The 12,372-nt window shown below is 36.1% G+C and overlaps 1 protein-coding gene across 3 annotated transcripts in view; it reads left to right on the forward strand.

Moving 5' to 3' along the window:
• The first annotated feature begins 5,767 nt into the window (after positions 1 to 5,767).
• Positions 5,768 to 12,372, forward strand: part of rbm20 (RNA binding motif protein 20) — an 80,504-nt gene continuing 73,899 nt past the window's right edge. The window contains exon 1 of one of the 3 annotated variants that reach the window (XM_067395922.1): positions 5,768 to 6,153. In XM_067395922.1, coding sequence (XP_067252023.1) covers positions 6,062 to 6,153 — 92 coding nt within the window. In that variant the 5' untranslated portion in view covers positions 5,768 to 6,061. Of the gene's footprint in view, positions 6,154 to 8,971; positions 9,096 to 12,372 lie in introns of those variants that run through there. The other 2 variants (XM_067395925.1, XM_067395923.1) reach the window with 2 other exon arrangements.

Raw genomic sequence — 12,372 nt, forward strand, 5'->3', positions numbered from 1 at the left:
TTGGGATTGTGACACTGAATGTCACATGTCTGCAGAGGGTTAATGAGGGTGTCAGCAAAAATCTAATAGATAGTTTGTGCATTTACTGTTGTTTTAAGTCAAGACAAATTAAGATTATACCTATATGCGTGTGTGTGTGTATATATATACACAGTACAGTCCAAAAGTTTGGAACCACTAAGATTTTTAATGTTTTTAAAAGAAGTTTCGTTTGCTCACCAAGGCTACATTTATTTAATTAAAAATACAGTAAAAAACAGTAATATTGTGAACTATTATTACAATTTAAAATAACTGTGTACTATTTAAATATATTTGACAAAGTAATTTATTCCTCTGATGCAAAGCTGAATTTTCAGCATGTTACTCCAGTCTTCAGTGTCACATGATCCTTCAGAAATCATTCTAATATGCTGATCTGCTGCTCAATAAACATTTATGATTATTTTCAATGATGAAAACAGTTGTGTACTTTTTTTTTTTTTTTTTTTCAGGATACCTTGATGAATAGAAAGTTCAAAAGAACAGCATTTATCTGAAATACAAAGCTTCTGTAGCATTATGCACTACCGTTCAAAAGTTTGGGGTCAGAATTTTTTTATTTTTTTTGAAAATAAATTAAAGAAATGAATACTTTTATTCAGCAAGGATGCATTAAATCAATCAAAAGTGGCAGTAAAGACATTTATAATGTTACAAAAGATTAGATTTCAGATAAACACTGTTCTTTTGAACTTTCTATTCATCAAATAATCCTGAAAAAAAAAAATATTGTACACAAAATATTTTGTACAATTGTACACATTAAATGTTTCTTGAGCAGCAGATCAGCATATTAGAATGATTTCTGAAGGATCATGTGACACTGAAGACTGGAGTAACGATGCTGAAAATTCAGCTTTGCCATCACAGGAATAAATTATTTTGTGAAATATATTCAAATAGAAAACAGTTATTTTAAATTGTAATAATATTTCACAATATTACTGTTTTTACTGTATTTTTAATTAAATAAATGTAGCGTTGGTGAGCAGACGAAACTTCTTTTAAAAACATTAAAAATCTTAGTGGTTCCAAACTTTTGGACTGTACTGTGTGTGTGTATATATATATATATATATAATATATATTAGTGGTGGGCATAGATTAATTTTTTAATCTAGATTAATCTAGATTAAAATGGCTTATTTGAATTCTGCCGTAAACGTTCAGAATATGTGAGATACCCAAATAATGACTACATTTACATTTACGCATTTGGCAGACGCTTTTATCAAAAGCGACTTGCGTTGCATTATACTATACATTTGTATCTGAGTATGTGCAATCCCTGGGATCAAACCCATGACTCTATCCACTGAGCTACAGGAAAGCATAACTATTAGCATGACTAAAAGTAATACGCCATTACAGTTAAACTTGAGTTTAAAAAAAAAAAAAAATGTATATTGACATCTTTCCGCGTTTGAAACAACATTGATTCTCATGTTCATTCATGTTTATTTGATGCTATAAATGGACTCGTAGTAAGAGATGATCGGTTTACGAGCCTCTTGAGCTGAGGCGCTACAGCAATCTGTCAGGACCATGGTCACGACACATTAAAGAGCAACAAAACGTTTTTTATTGTTTGAATTTCTTAAAAAAACTACACAGTTTTAAAGATGGGACTTTGTTTAATGTCCTAAGTAAACTGCTCTGTCTTGTCTGTCAACGTGTTGTCAGTATCCTCTTTGCTCCGTGATGTATTTTTGGCTTGTCGGACAAAGCAACAGTAACTAAGGGCGGCGGGTCTTTTCGAAGAGTCAATTCGGCTAGGTATACATCCGCACTAAACTATCAAGGTGAAAGTCATCATAGTTTGCGTAGTATAGACCCAGCTCCCAACCCAACTTTGGGAATAGATTAACGGCGATATTTTTTTTTTATCGCCCGATAAGAGTCTCACGTTAATGCAGCATGTTAACGCCTATAACGGCCCACCACTAATATATATATATATATATTACACACAAACCCGATTCCAAAAAAGTTGGGACACTGTACCAATTGTGAATAAAAACAGAATGCAATGATGTGGAAGTTTCAAATTGCAATATTTTATTCAGAATACAACATAGATGATATATCAAATGTTTAAACTGAGAAAATGTATAATTTTGAGGGAAAAATAAGTTGATTTTAAATTTCATGGCATCAACACATCTCAAAAAAGTTGGGACAAGGCCATTTTTACCACTGTGTGGCATCCCCTCTTTTTTTTATAACAGTCTGCAAATGTCTGGGGACTGAGGAGACAAGTTGCTCAAGTTTAGGAATGGGAATGTTGTCCCATTCTTGTCTAATACAGGCTTCTAGTTGCTCAACTGTGTTTGGTCTTCTTTGTCGCCTCTTCCGCCAAAAGTTTTCTATGGGTGAAAGATCTGGACTGCAGGCTGGCCATTTCAGTACCCGGATCCTCCTCCTATGCAGCCATGATGTTGTAATTGATGCAGTATGTGGTCTGGCATTGTCATGTTGGAAAATGCAAGGTCTTCCCTGAAAGAGACGACGTCTGGATGGGAGCATATGTTGTTCTAGAACTTGGATATACCTTTCAGCATTGATGGTGCCTTTGCAGATGTGTAAGCTGCCCATGCCACACACACTCATGCAACCCCATACCATCAGAGATGCAGGCCTCTGAACTGAGCGCTGATAACAACTTGGGTTGTCCTTGTCCTCTGTAGTCCGGATGACATGGCGTCCCAGTTTTCCAAAGAACTTAAAATTTTGATTAGTCTGTCCACAGAACAGTTGTCCACTTTGCCACAGTCCATTTTAAATGAGCCTTGGCCCAGAGAAAACGCCTGCGCTTCTGGATCATGTTTAGATATGGCTTCTTTTTTGACATATAGAGTTTTAGCCGGCAAATGGTACGGAGGATTGTGTTCACCGACAATGTTTCCTGGAAGTATTCCTGAGCCCATGTTGTGATTTCCATTACAGTAGCATTCCTGTATGTGATGCAGTGCCGTCTAAGGGCCCGAAGATAACAGGCATCCAGTATGGTTTTCCGTCCTTGACCCTTACGCACAGAGATTGTTCCAGATTCTCTGAATCTTTGGATGATATTATGCACTGTAGTTGACGATAACTTCAAACTCTTTGCAATTTTTCTCTGAGAAGCTCCTTTCTGATATTGCTCCACTATTTTTCGCCTCAGCATTGGGGGAATTGGTGATCCTCTGCCCATCTTTACTTCTGAGAGCCACTGCCACTCTGAGAGGCTCTTTTTATACCCAATCATGTTGCCAATTGACCTAATAATTTCCAAATTGGTCCTCCAGCTGTTCCTTACATGTACATTTAACTTTTCCGGCCTCTTATTGCTACCTGTCCCAACTTTTTTGGAATGTGTAGCTCTCATGAAATCCAAAATGAGCCAATATTTGGCATGACATTTCAAAATGTCTCACTTTCAACATTTGATATGTTATCTATATTCTATTGTGAATAAAATATAAGTTTATGAGATTTGTAAATTATTGCATTCCTTTTTTATTCAGTTTGTACAGTATCCCAACATTTTTGGAATCTGGTTTGTGTGTGTGTGTGTGTGTATGTGTGTACACGACATGAGGATGAGTAATTAATGACAGAAACTTCATTTTTGGGTGAATTAACTCTTTAACTACTATGTACTTATTGTGTACATACATGTTTTTACATTGTACTTACGTTTTAAAAAATACCTGCATGTAATTATCTGTAATTAATTACATTTATAATTGATGTTATACTGTTGACCCATTCCTCACACCTTAACCCACCTTTAAACCTACACATACCACCAAATCTGTCCTAATCTTAACTGTATCCCACCTCACTAGCAGCAATTTTGTTTTGCAATACAATATCAACACAATAAGTACATTGGACTTATTTTTTGATGTAAGCACGTAGAGGTTAAGGCCACCTAAGATAAAGTGGGACCCAAATGATTTATTTTTTCTTTGTTTTTAATGTTAATCAAACAGCAAAGACAGCTGCAGGAATATTAGGCTGCTGTCACTTTAAGAGCTGCACGGATCCAGTATATTGTTGCAAATGCAGTTTCTTTCTCATCTGCGTACGTTCATTTAAGACATAACTGATTATGTTTGCAAGGATGCTTGCCAAGACGGGCATTTTGACAATTTTGTTTGAATATGTCTGTTCAATCGCAAGATGTGGAAGAGGAACTCAATTCAGTATTGCACGCTTAAGATGTTTGTGCACACGCAACTTTCCAAACACGACAAGACAATAATTTCATCTTTACTGAATTGTTTGCATGAAGTTAAACTTTGGATGAGTGCAAACTTTTTAAGTTTAAATGAAAGCAAGACCGAGATAATTTGGTTCGGAAAATCTGAGCCTCAAGGCCTTTCCGGTCTGGGGAACCTGGCTCCGTTCAATAAAGCGGTAGTTAAAAATCTTGGGGTTCAGTTTGACGTCTCTCTGAAATTTGACAAACAGATCAGCTCGGTGGTCAAGTCTTGTTATTTCCAACTGAGATTACTATCTAAGGTTAAACCATTTTTGTCATCTAGCAATCTTGAAAAGCTTATCCATGCTTTTATTTTTGTAAGATTGGACTACTGTAATTCCTTGTATGCAGGTGTGAGCCAATTACTGTTAACCCATCTGCAGTTGGTGCAAAATGCCGCTGCTAGATTATTGAAGGGTGTTCGTAAACATCAACATATAACACCCATTTTAGCTACTTTACATTGGCTTCCAATTCACTACAGAGTTGATTTTAAATTACTTATTTTAGTTTATAAAGTTCTACATAATTTGGCTCCATCTTATTTAAGTGATCTTCTGCATCTGCATAAACCTCAAAGGAACCTAAGGTCATCAAACCAGATGATTCTAGATGTTCCTAGAACTAGATTAAAAATGAGTGGTGACCGGGCATTTTCAGTAGTGGCTCCGACGCGCTGGAATAGCTTGCCTCTGTATCTTAGACTTTTACCTACATTAGGTTCTTTTAAAAGAAACCTGAAATTGTATTTATTGGAGTTGGCATTTGGCTCAACGCCTTGAGTGAACTAAGTGGGTATCTTTTTTGCCTATGATGTTTGTTTTATTTTGCTTATTTATTTCTCCTTGTGCTGTTGGTCTCCCCTTTCTAATTATTATTGTACAGCACATTGGTCAGCCTGGTGTTGTTTTAATTGTGCTTTATAAGTAAAACAAACAAACAAACAAACAAACAAACAGAGCACGAGTAATGAATTGAGTTCCCTTTTACATCATCTTGTGCTTGTGTCTGTCTAATACTTCTGATCTGTTTATCGATCTATGTATATCTTTATTTCTTTATTTCTTACTTATCTTTTAAGATGACAGATTGGTTCACTAATGAACTAATTTAGTCACATGGGACCTAAACATAAAATTCTTCAGTCAGCATCTAGATCTCCAGTAAATACAATAGGTTTTTGTGTCTGGGACAGAAACACTTACAGCAGTCAGCAGTAATGTTCCCAAGCTTTACAGTGAGAGAATCAAAAGCTTTGCACATAGACGTGCAACAGGGGCCCTGTTGTCCCCCACAAAATTTTAATGGTCGGAAATGTTAATAATCTGCGCAAGGGGCTCTGGCCTTTTGATCTGTTGATGAAACTGATCCAGTACTTATGAGTGACTGGCTAATGGCATTCCTCACACTTGCTCTATCATTGGCTAGAGGGAGAATGAAAGCCTACGGCAGTTCTCTGGGACTCCCAAATGGTCAAGTGCCTTTAACGTCCCTGCTTCCTGTCGTATTCCTCCAGCCCCTTTGAGCACCCTTTTTTATCGATACTTTTTTTAGACTTTTAAAGGGTCTGGCAGAAGCTCAGTGAGAGGGCGCGAGTGGGCTAACTTTCACTACCGCTGCTTATCCTAGATTCACTTGAGGCTGATTCAGAACAACACAACTGCATGGAAAGATAGGATCCCATTTGGGATTCACTGCAGAAAAACCTGCAACTTTTCGGAAGCGCCTCATTGGATTTTTTTTTTTCTGTGGGTAGAAAGTCATTCTACCATGAAGCAAACTTGGGACAAGGGTGTTTTTGAGAACGGCCAGTTAAAAGATCCAGGGAATGTTGGGAAAGCTTCCGTTGAACACCTCCAGAGGTAAGGAATGTGCTGGTGTTGGAAAAGTAGTTTGTGATGCATGATATATGAAAAATCAATTCGTTTGCGAGTGTTTCGTCCCTGTTTTGGGGAATAAATCATGCTTGAGTAGAAAGTACAGTAAGAAATCTTCTAAATGCTTGATGTCGCACGGTTCCTCAAGACACTGGGATGATGGATGGATTTGATGACTGTAACTTGGAGTTCTTTGCCAAAGTGTAAATCCACTGCGATTCTGAGCTGTATTATTGTAGCCACAGATCTCCAACATAAACAGTTATCATTCCTCCTGCTTATTCCATCATGCTTTCTGTTCCATCACAATGTAAACATACATTTCACCTGTTTAAAGCAATATAAATGTAATATAATCAATTTATTGCTTGATTTTATTACACCTTTTTATTTTAAATTATTTTATTGTATTACATTTTATCATCTTTTAAGCTTACTCTTTTTTTTTAATAAAGCTGAAAATATATATACTTGGTTCGTATTAACCAGCTCAATTTGAAATTGAAAAAAGTGCATGTGTGTATATATGTATATGTAATTATTAATTAACACTCCTGGTAACAATTTACAATAAGGTTCATTAGTTAAACATTAGTTAATGTATTAACTAACATGAACTAACCATGAGCAATACATTTGTTAATATATTTACTAATCTTCGTTAACGTTAGTTAATGAAAATACAGTTGATCATTGTTTGTTCATGTTAGTTCACAGTGCATTAACTAATGTTAAGATTTTAATAATGTATTAGTAAATGTTGAAATTAACATTAACAAAGATTAATAAATGGTGTATAAGTGCAGTTCATTATTAGTTCATGTTAACTAATGTAGTTAACGGTTAACTAATGAACCTTATTGTAAAGTGTTACCACACTCCTTAATGATAATTATAGTATAAATAAAAATAATAGTATTTATTATAAATCTGACCATTTGAGTCTGACAGAAGTGTTACAAATGTAATTAATTTTGCAATTAGTTAACTAAAAATACCTTTTCATTACTCTGAATTTTCAGTCATTTTTTTTTTTTTTTAAATATTCATATAAATGATTGATCAGTGACTTGACTATTTAATGTTGTATAATGTATTATATGATGTCAGATAACTTTTGCCCTTGCCTTGTTGAATCAATTGTGAAAAAATTGGATAAAATGATGAACTTGGCTCTCCATAGACAGCACATGGCAGTCATGTATGTGGCCCCATTGAATGTTTTCAGCAGATGTTAGTGGTGACAAACTGCTATTTGTATGTTGTTGATAAATGACACACAGCTTGATCAGTGCTGATGTGCACATAAGTGATGGCCACATTCCTGCAATATGCCTCTTTATGAAATGACTTAACACTAGTCAAAATATAATACTAATTTTTGCAACAAAAAAAACACTTGTATTTTATACTGTGCATTTGTTCATTTATATTTTTAAGTCTAGATGGTTGCATCGGTAAATTGTGTAAAGAAAAACGTATTTTGCAAATGTCTCTCACATTCACTAGTGTTCATCATTTGAGATAGTTACATAACATTTGAAGTACTATGTAACTTGCTGTAGTACGGGCGAAAAGTGATGTTCAGTCTTGAGTGAAAACCCCCTGTAGTGTCACCAGTGGCTGACGTACAGAATCAGGCGACTCTTCCGTGTGTGTTACTGACAGAAATGTGGATGCCAATTTTGTTGCAGCGTTACAAAGACGTCCGTTTATGGACGTGCCGTCCACTGATTCTATTTTAAAACATTCTCCGTTTTTGCGCAACACTTCGTATGAGTATGTCCACAAAATTGTGCAGACATAACTTTTAGCATGGGTGTCATACAAAGAAATTATGAACAAATGCAAAAATGAGAGAATAAATTAAATATTAAAAACTGATTGTTGTAGTCAATATTTGCTTTTTCCTGTGAGCTTTTTGTTTTTCTATAAATATAAATTGTTTTGCATAGTAAAATAAAACCTGTAGCTGTAGTTTGCCTTTTGTTGCCCCCCCAAAAAAAGTCAGATAAATACCTTAACCAAGTTAAAACATGTATGGTCATTATATATATATATATATATATAATATAAAAAATAAAATAAATAAAAAATAAATAAATAAATAAATAAATATATATATATATATATATATATATACATACATACAATATTATGGTTATATATGTATATATATATATATGTATGTTAATGAGAAATTGTACAAAATGTGTTTTTCATTTATTTTTCGTGTTTATTGCAACATAAGATAAATATAAAATTTTTGCAGTGGTCTGTTTTGAAGAAAAATTATGCAGAAATTTGCTATATTTCATTTATTAAAGTAAATTTACATATACATTTTAAAAATATTTTGATAAGGAAATGAACTGTATTTGTGAAGCTTAGTTAAGTCTGTAAATAATCATTGTCCTTATCATTGTACTAGTTATACTATTATACATTCGTGTAATTTCTTAAGAAATCTCTGTGATACTAAGCCAGCTTAATTGTTTAACAGTCCCTTGCAGGTTTGCTCCTGCATTAATCGGTGCAGTGCATTCAATCCTCAGCTGCCTCACAGCCAGTGAAAGGTCGTGGGCTCTGACCGTGCGGTGAAAGATGGGGCATTTTTGATGGATTGTTTTTAAATAGCACAGTGGACCGCAGCATTAGAACTGGTATTGTCAGGATGTGTCGGGCTGTTGTGTTGGCCTTTTTTTCCTCTTGTCTGCCATGGTCTATCGCTCCCTCTCTTTTTCCATATATCCCTCTTCAGCTGCTCTCTCTATATCACTCTGCCAGCCCCAGAGGGGGTAGTTTCCACGTACCACCGGGAACGTGTGGGCTGATGGGAGTCCCAGACGCCATTCTGGGCTACAGTGCTTTTGTTTTTTTTCTGGAAAGTTTGGTGTAACCTGCTGTGTGAATATGAGCCTGGAAAGGTACATTGTGTTATTGTTCATTTTTATTTTAACATTTCCCTTTTTTTCCACAGCTGTCTTGGTCTTTGGTGTTGTTTGACCTTTTGAACAGTTGGATCTAGATGTTTTAAGCACCGTATAGAGCAGTAAAAGGTTTTATAATTGTTTCTTAGTGAAGGCTTGAATGCCGTGTTGACCTTGGTTCTTCATAGCATGCGTGTTTGCTAGTATTACCAGGGATGCTTAAATCACAGCTGGGAAATATTTTGTGAATGCCTTTGTCCCTTCAGCTCTTAAGACTGCCGGCTATTCGGTTGCCTTTTGTCATTAGTTTCATGTCTGTGTGGTCATGAATCAGTATGGTAACACAATGCTCTCTGGAAATTATCGTTTTGTGCTGTTTGATTTGTAGATGTGGCAACAGAGGCCTGAGAAATGTCTTTGTTGTGGGTCCTGGAACAACATTTATGTCAGAGTCCTAACTAACTATGAACTACCAATAAAATCTAAGGGGAAAAAATTAAAATGCTGTACTGACCCTTATCTGTGTTTAATTCGATAGGAGATGCGAAATATCCAACTGGCCTATCCAATCGAATGCTTGCTAAGCGAATAGAAGTTTTGTTTCTTTATACACCATCATACGAATGTCGAGCAACACTTTATGGATGTTAGGAATGACTTCCAAACATAAATTCTAAATTTGAGGGGGATATATATATAATTACCTCACCTAAATGTTTAATCATGCAGTGCATTTTTGTTTTTACAATGGGACAGTCTTGTAAATAGTTGAGACAGCACAAGCCTGATTTCAAACACTGAATTGAATTCACAAAAGTAAACAGTAATAAAATAAGAACAAATAAACAATTTACAAGTATACAAACAAATAAATAAAACAGAATAAAGGTACAAATTAAATAAACAGTGCTTTAAGTTTTTTTTTTTTTTTCCTGGTAGGTCTTATGCTGCGTTCACACAGAACGCGTCTGGGGCGTCAAATTCGTGTCAGATGCGTCTAGTTGGACGCTTGAACATTTTAAAGTCAGACGCGTCAAATTCGCTCTATTCACTCTATTCGCGTGTGTTCAGACGTGAATTCGCGTCATGGGAGGGGCTTCCATCTCTTTCTGCACAGATCCTCTGAATAAACACATCATCTTGTCAGTTGGAAACTAGTAGTGGCAATTTAACTCTGTTATGCCGGCCGGCTTTTGCTAGCGAGCAGGTGGGCAGTGATCATCGGCTACAATCATGCAAAGCGTTTTACAAGTAAACAGATAGTCCGATTTCTTCGATTATCCTCTTCCAGGCAAGGTCCTTTTTATTCCTGTCTCAATAAAAATATGATGACACATCATAGGTGGCCACACACAGACTATTATCTTTGTTCTGGTCTCCACCGCAGATCACGTTATAAACACGTTACCAATGCAGAGTCCCTGATTGGTTAACGCGGCGCGAATTTTCACCAAAGTTCCGATTTTTCAACTCTGGCGTCTAGGGCGTCAGACGCTCAATTCGCGCGCCAACGGCCGATTCGCGCCGCACTATACGCTTGATTCGCACCACTGGATGACTAGACGCACGTTTACATTGACTTGACATGTAAATCAGATGCCCCAGACGCGTTCGGTGTGAATGCAGCATAACATTAGTATTGAGGTTAGAAATTGAAGAAATTGATTAAGGAAGGAAATGTAAAATAATACTGAATGCTCTTCCATGAATACATTTAAATACAGATTAATCCTTACAATTAAAGTTACAAAAGTTATTCATTCAAGAGCAGTGAGTGTAATTGTTAAACAAACAACAGAAAATCAGAAACGGCAGCAGGATTATTAGGCTGCTGTCACTTTTAAGATCAAATACATGGATCCAATATACTGTTACACATGCATTTTCTTTCTCATCTATTTAAGAATGGCACTTAAAAGCTCATTGTGAGGTGACTTTGTGCAAGCTTTGAGTGTACGTGTAAGTGCTGAGTGGTTTAAACATTGGCAAGTCTTAAAAATAAATGCAAGTTAATCACTTTAGTGATGATGTGACACTGCCTGGGTTGTGCAAGTGACAATTCCGTCAACTGTGCATGCAGCTCGCTTATAGTACAGACGCAATGTAATGTGAAGCCATTTGTGCATTTTGAGGTAAAGAGAGCGAGTGTGCAGTGATTCACTCATACTGTTTGTGAAAGTACGTATCACAGAACATTTTCAAATTACTTTGTAAGTTATTTAATAAAGAAATATGAATTGTATCTCACCTTCAGCATTATAATTATTTTACCCGCACCAGTCAGAGATTGAGACGGTGTTGCTTCATTTCATGCCATGGCTCTTAATGCAGTCTTTATGGGTCTTTATGTGTCGTCAGCATGAGATCTTTTTATGAGATGGGCAAATTGAGAGATTGCCCATACAATCGTTAGAAGTGATTATTGGTCGATAGCGATCGGTGCAACACTTACTTTAGCTTGGCAGGTTTTTGATTGTCAACAAAGAAGTTGATTAGCAAATAAAGGAGTATTTATACACTTGCCACTCTAAATAATTTGGGGGGGAGGTTTTAGCATAAACTGGTCAGAAACAGAGCAGCAATGCTAACATTACCTTTATGTTTGATTACTAATAAAGTTGTCAAGGAACCAAACTGCTAAAGAAAAACACTGCAATGCTAGCATCTTCATCAAATTTAAGAACTTTGACTAATTGTTGCATTTTATTAGTTTTAACCTATGCACGTTCCGCCACATTCATGTGATGCTGTCAAACCTGAAAACCAGCAAAACTTCTTTATGCTTTTATTCATTGAAGTTTAATTCATCCTCTGATATTGAGTGATTTCCCCCTCCCCCCTCCCATTGCAGTTGCCGTAGCCAAATGGTTCTGATGCCATTTGGCTAAATTATGAGGTTCAGAAAGTGTGCCTGAATGTGCCTTGTTTCCTCCTGTGGCTTGGATCACAAGCCAGTTTATTCAGGAAGGTGTGATCTCTCAAATATCAACACTCGCCCTTTCAGCAATCATAGCACCGGTGCTGTCAGCTGCTTTGATTGATGGACGATGGTAAAAACTGAACGGCCATTAATTATCAAAACCAGTTTGGTTGGTGAGGTTGCTTAAATTTGTGAAATCAGTCTTTGGAATAACGTGGTACAAAAATTCCTTAACACTTAGGCACAAACATGACATGTTAGCTTGGTGAAAAAGTGCTAGGCTTGGCCCTCAGCTGGTGTCAACCACTATCAGCCTATTTGTGGTGACACTTACTTGTTTCCATCTTTGTAGAA

This window comes from Chanodichthys erythropterus, chromosome 10, assembly GCF_024489055.1.
Source record: "Chanodichthys erythropterus isolate Z2021 chromosome 10, ASM2448905v1, whole genome shotgun sequence".
Classification (NCBI taxonomy): domain Eukaryota; kingdom Metazoa; phylum Chordata; class Actinopteri; order Cypriniformes; family Xenocyprididae; genus Chanodichthys; species Chanodichthys erythropterus.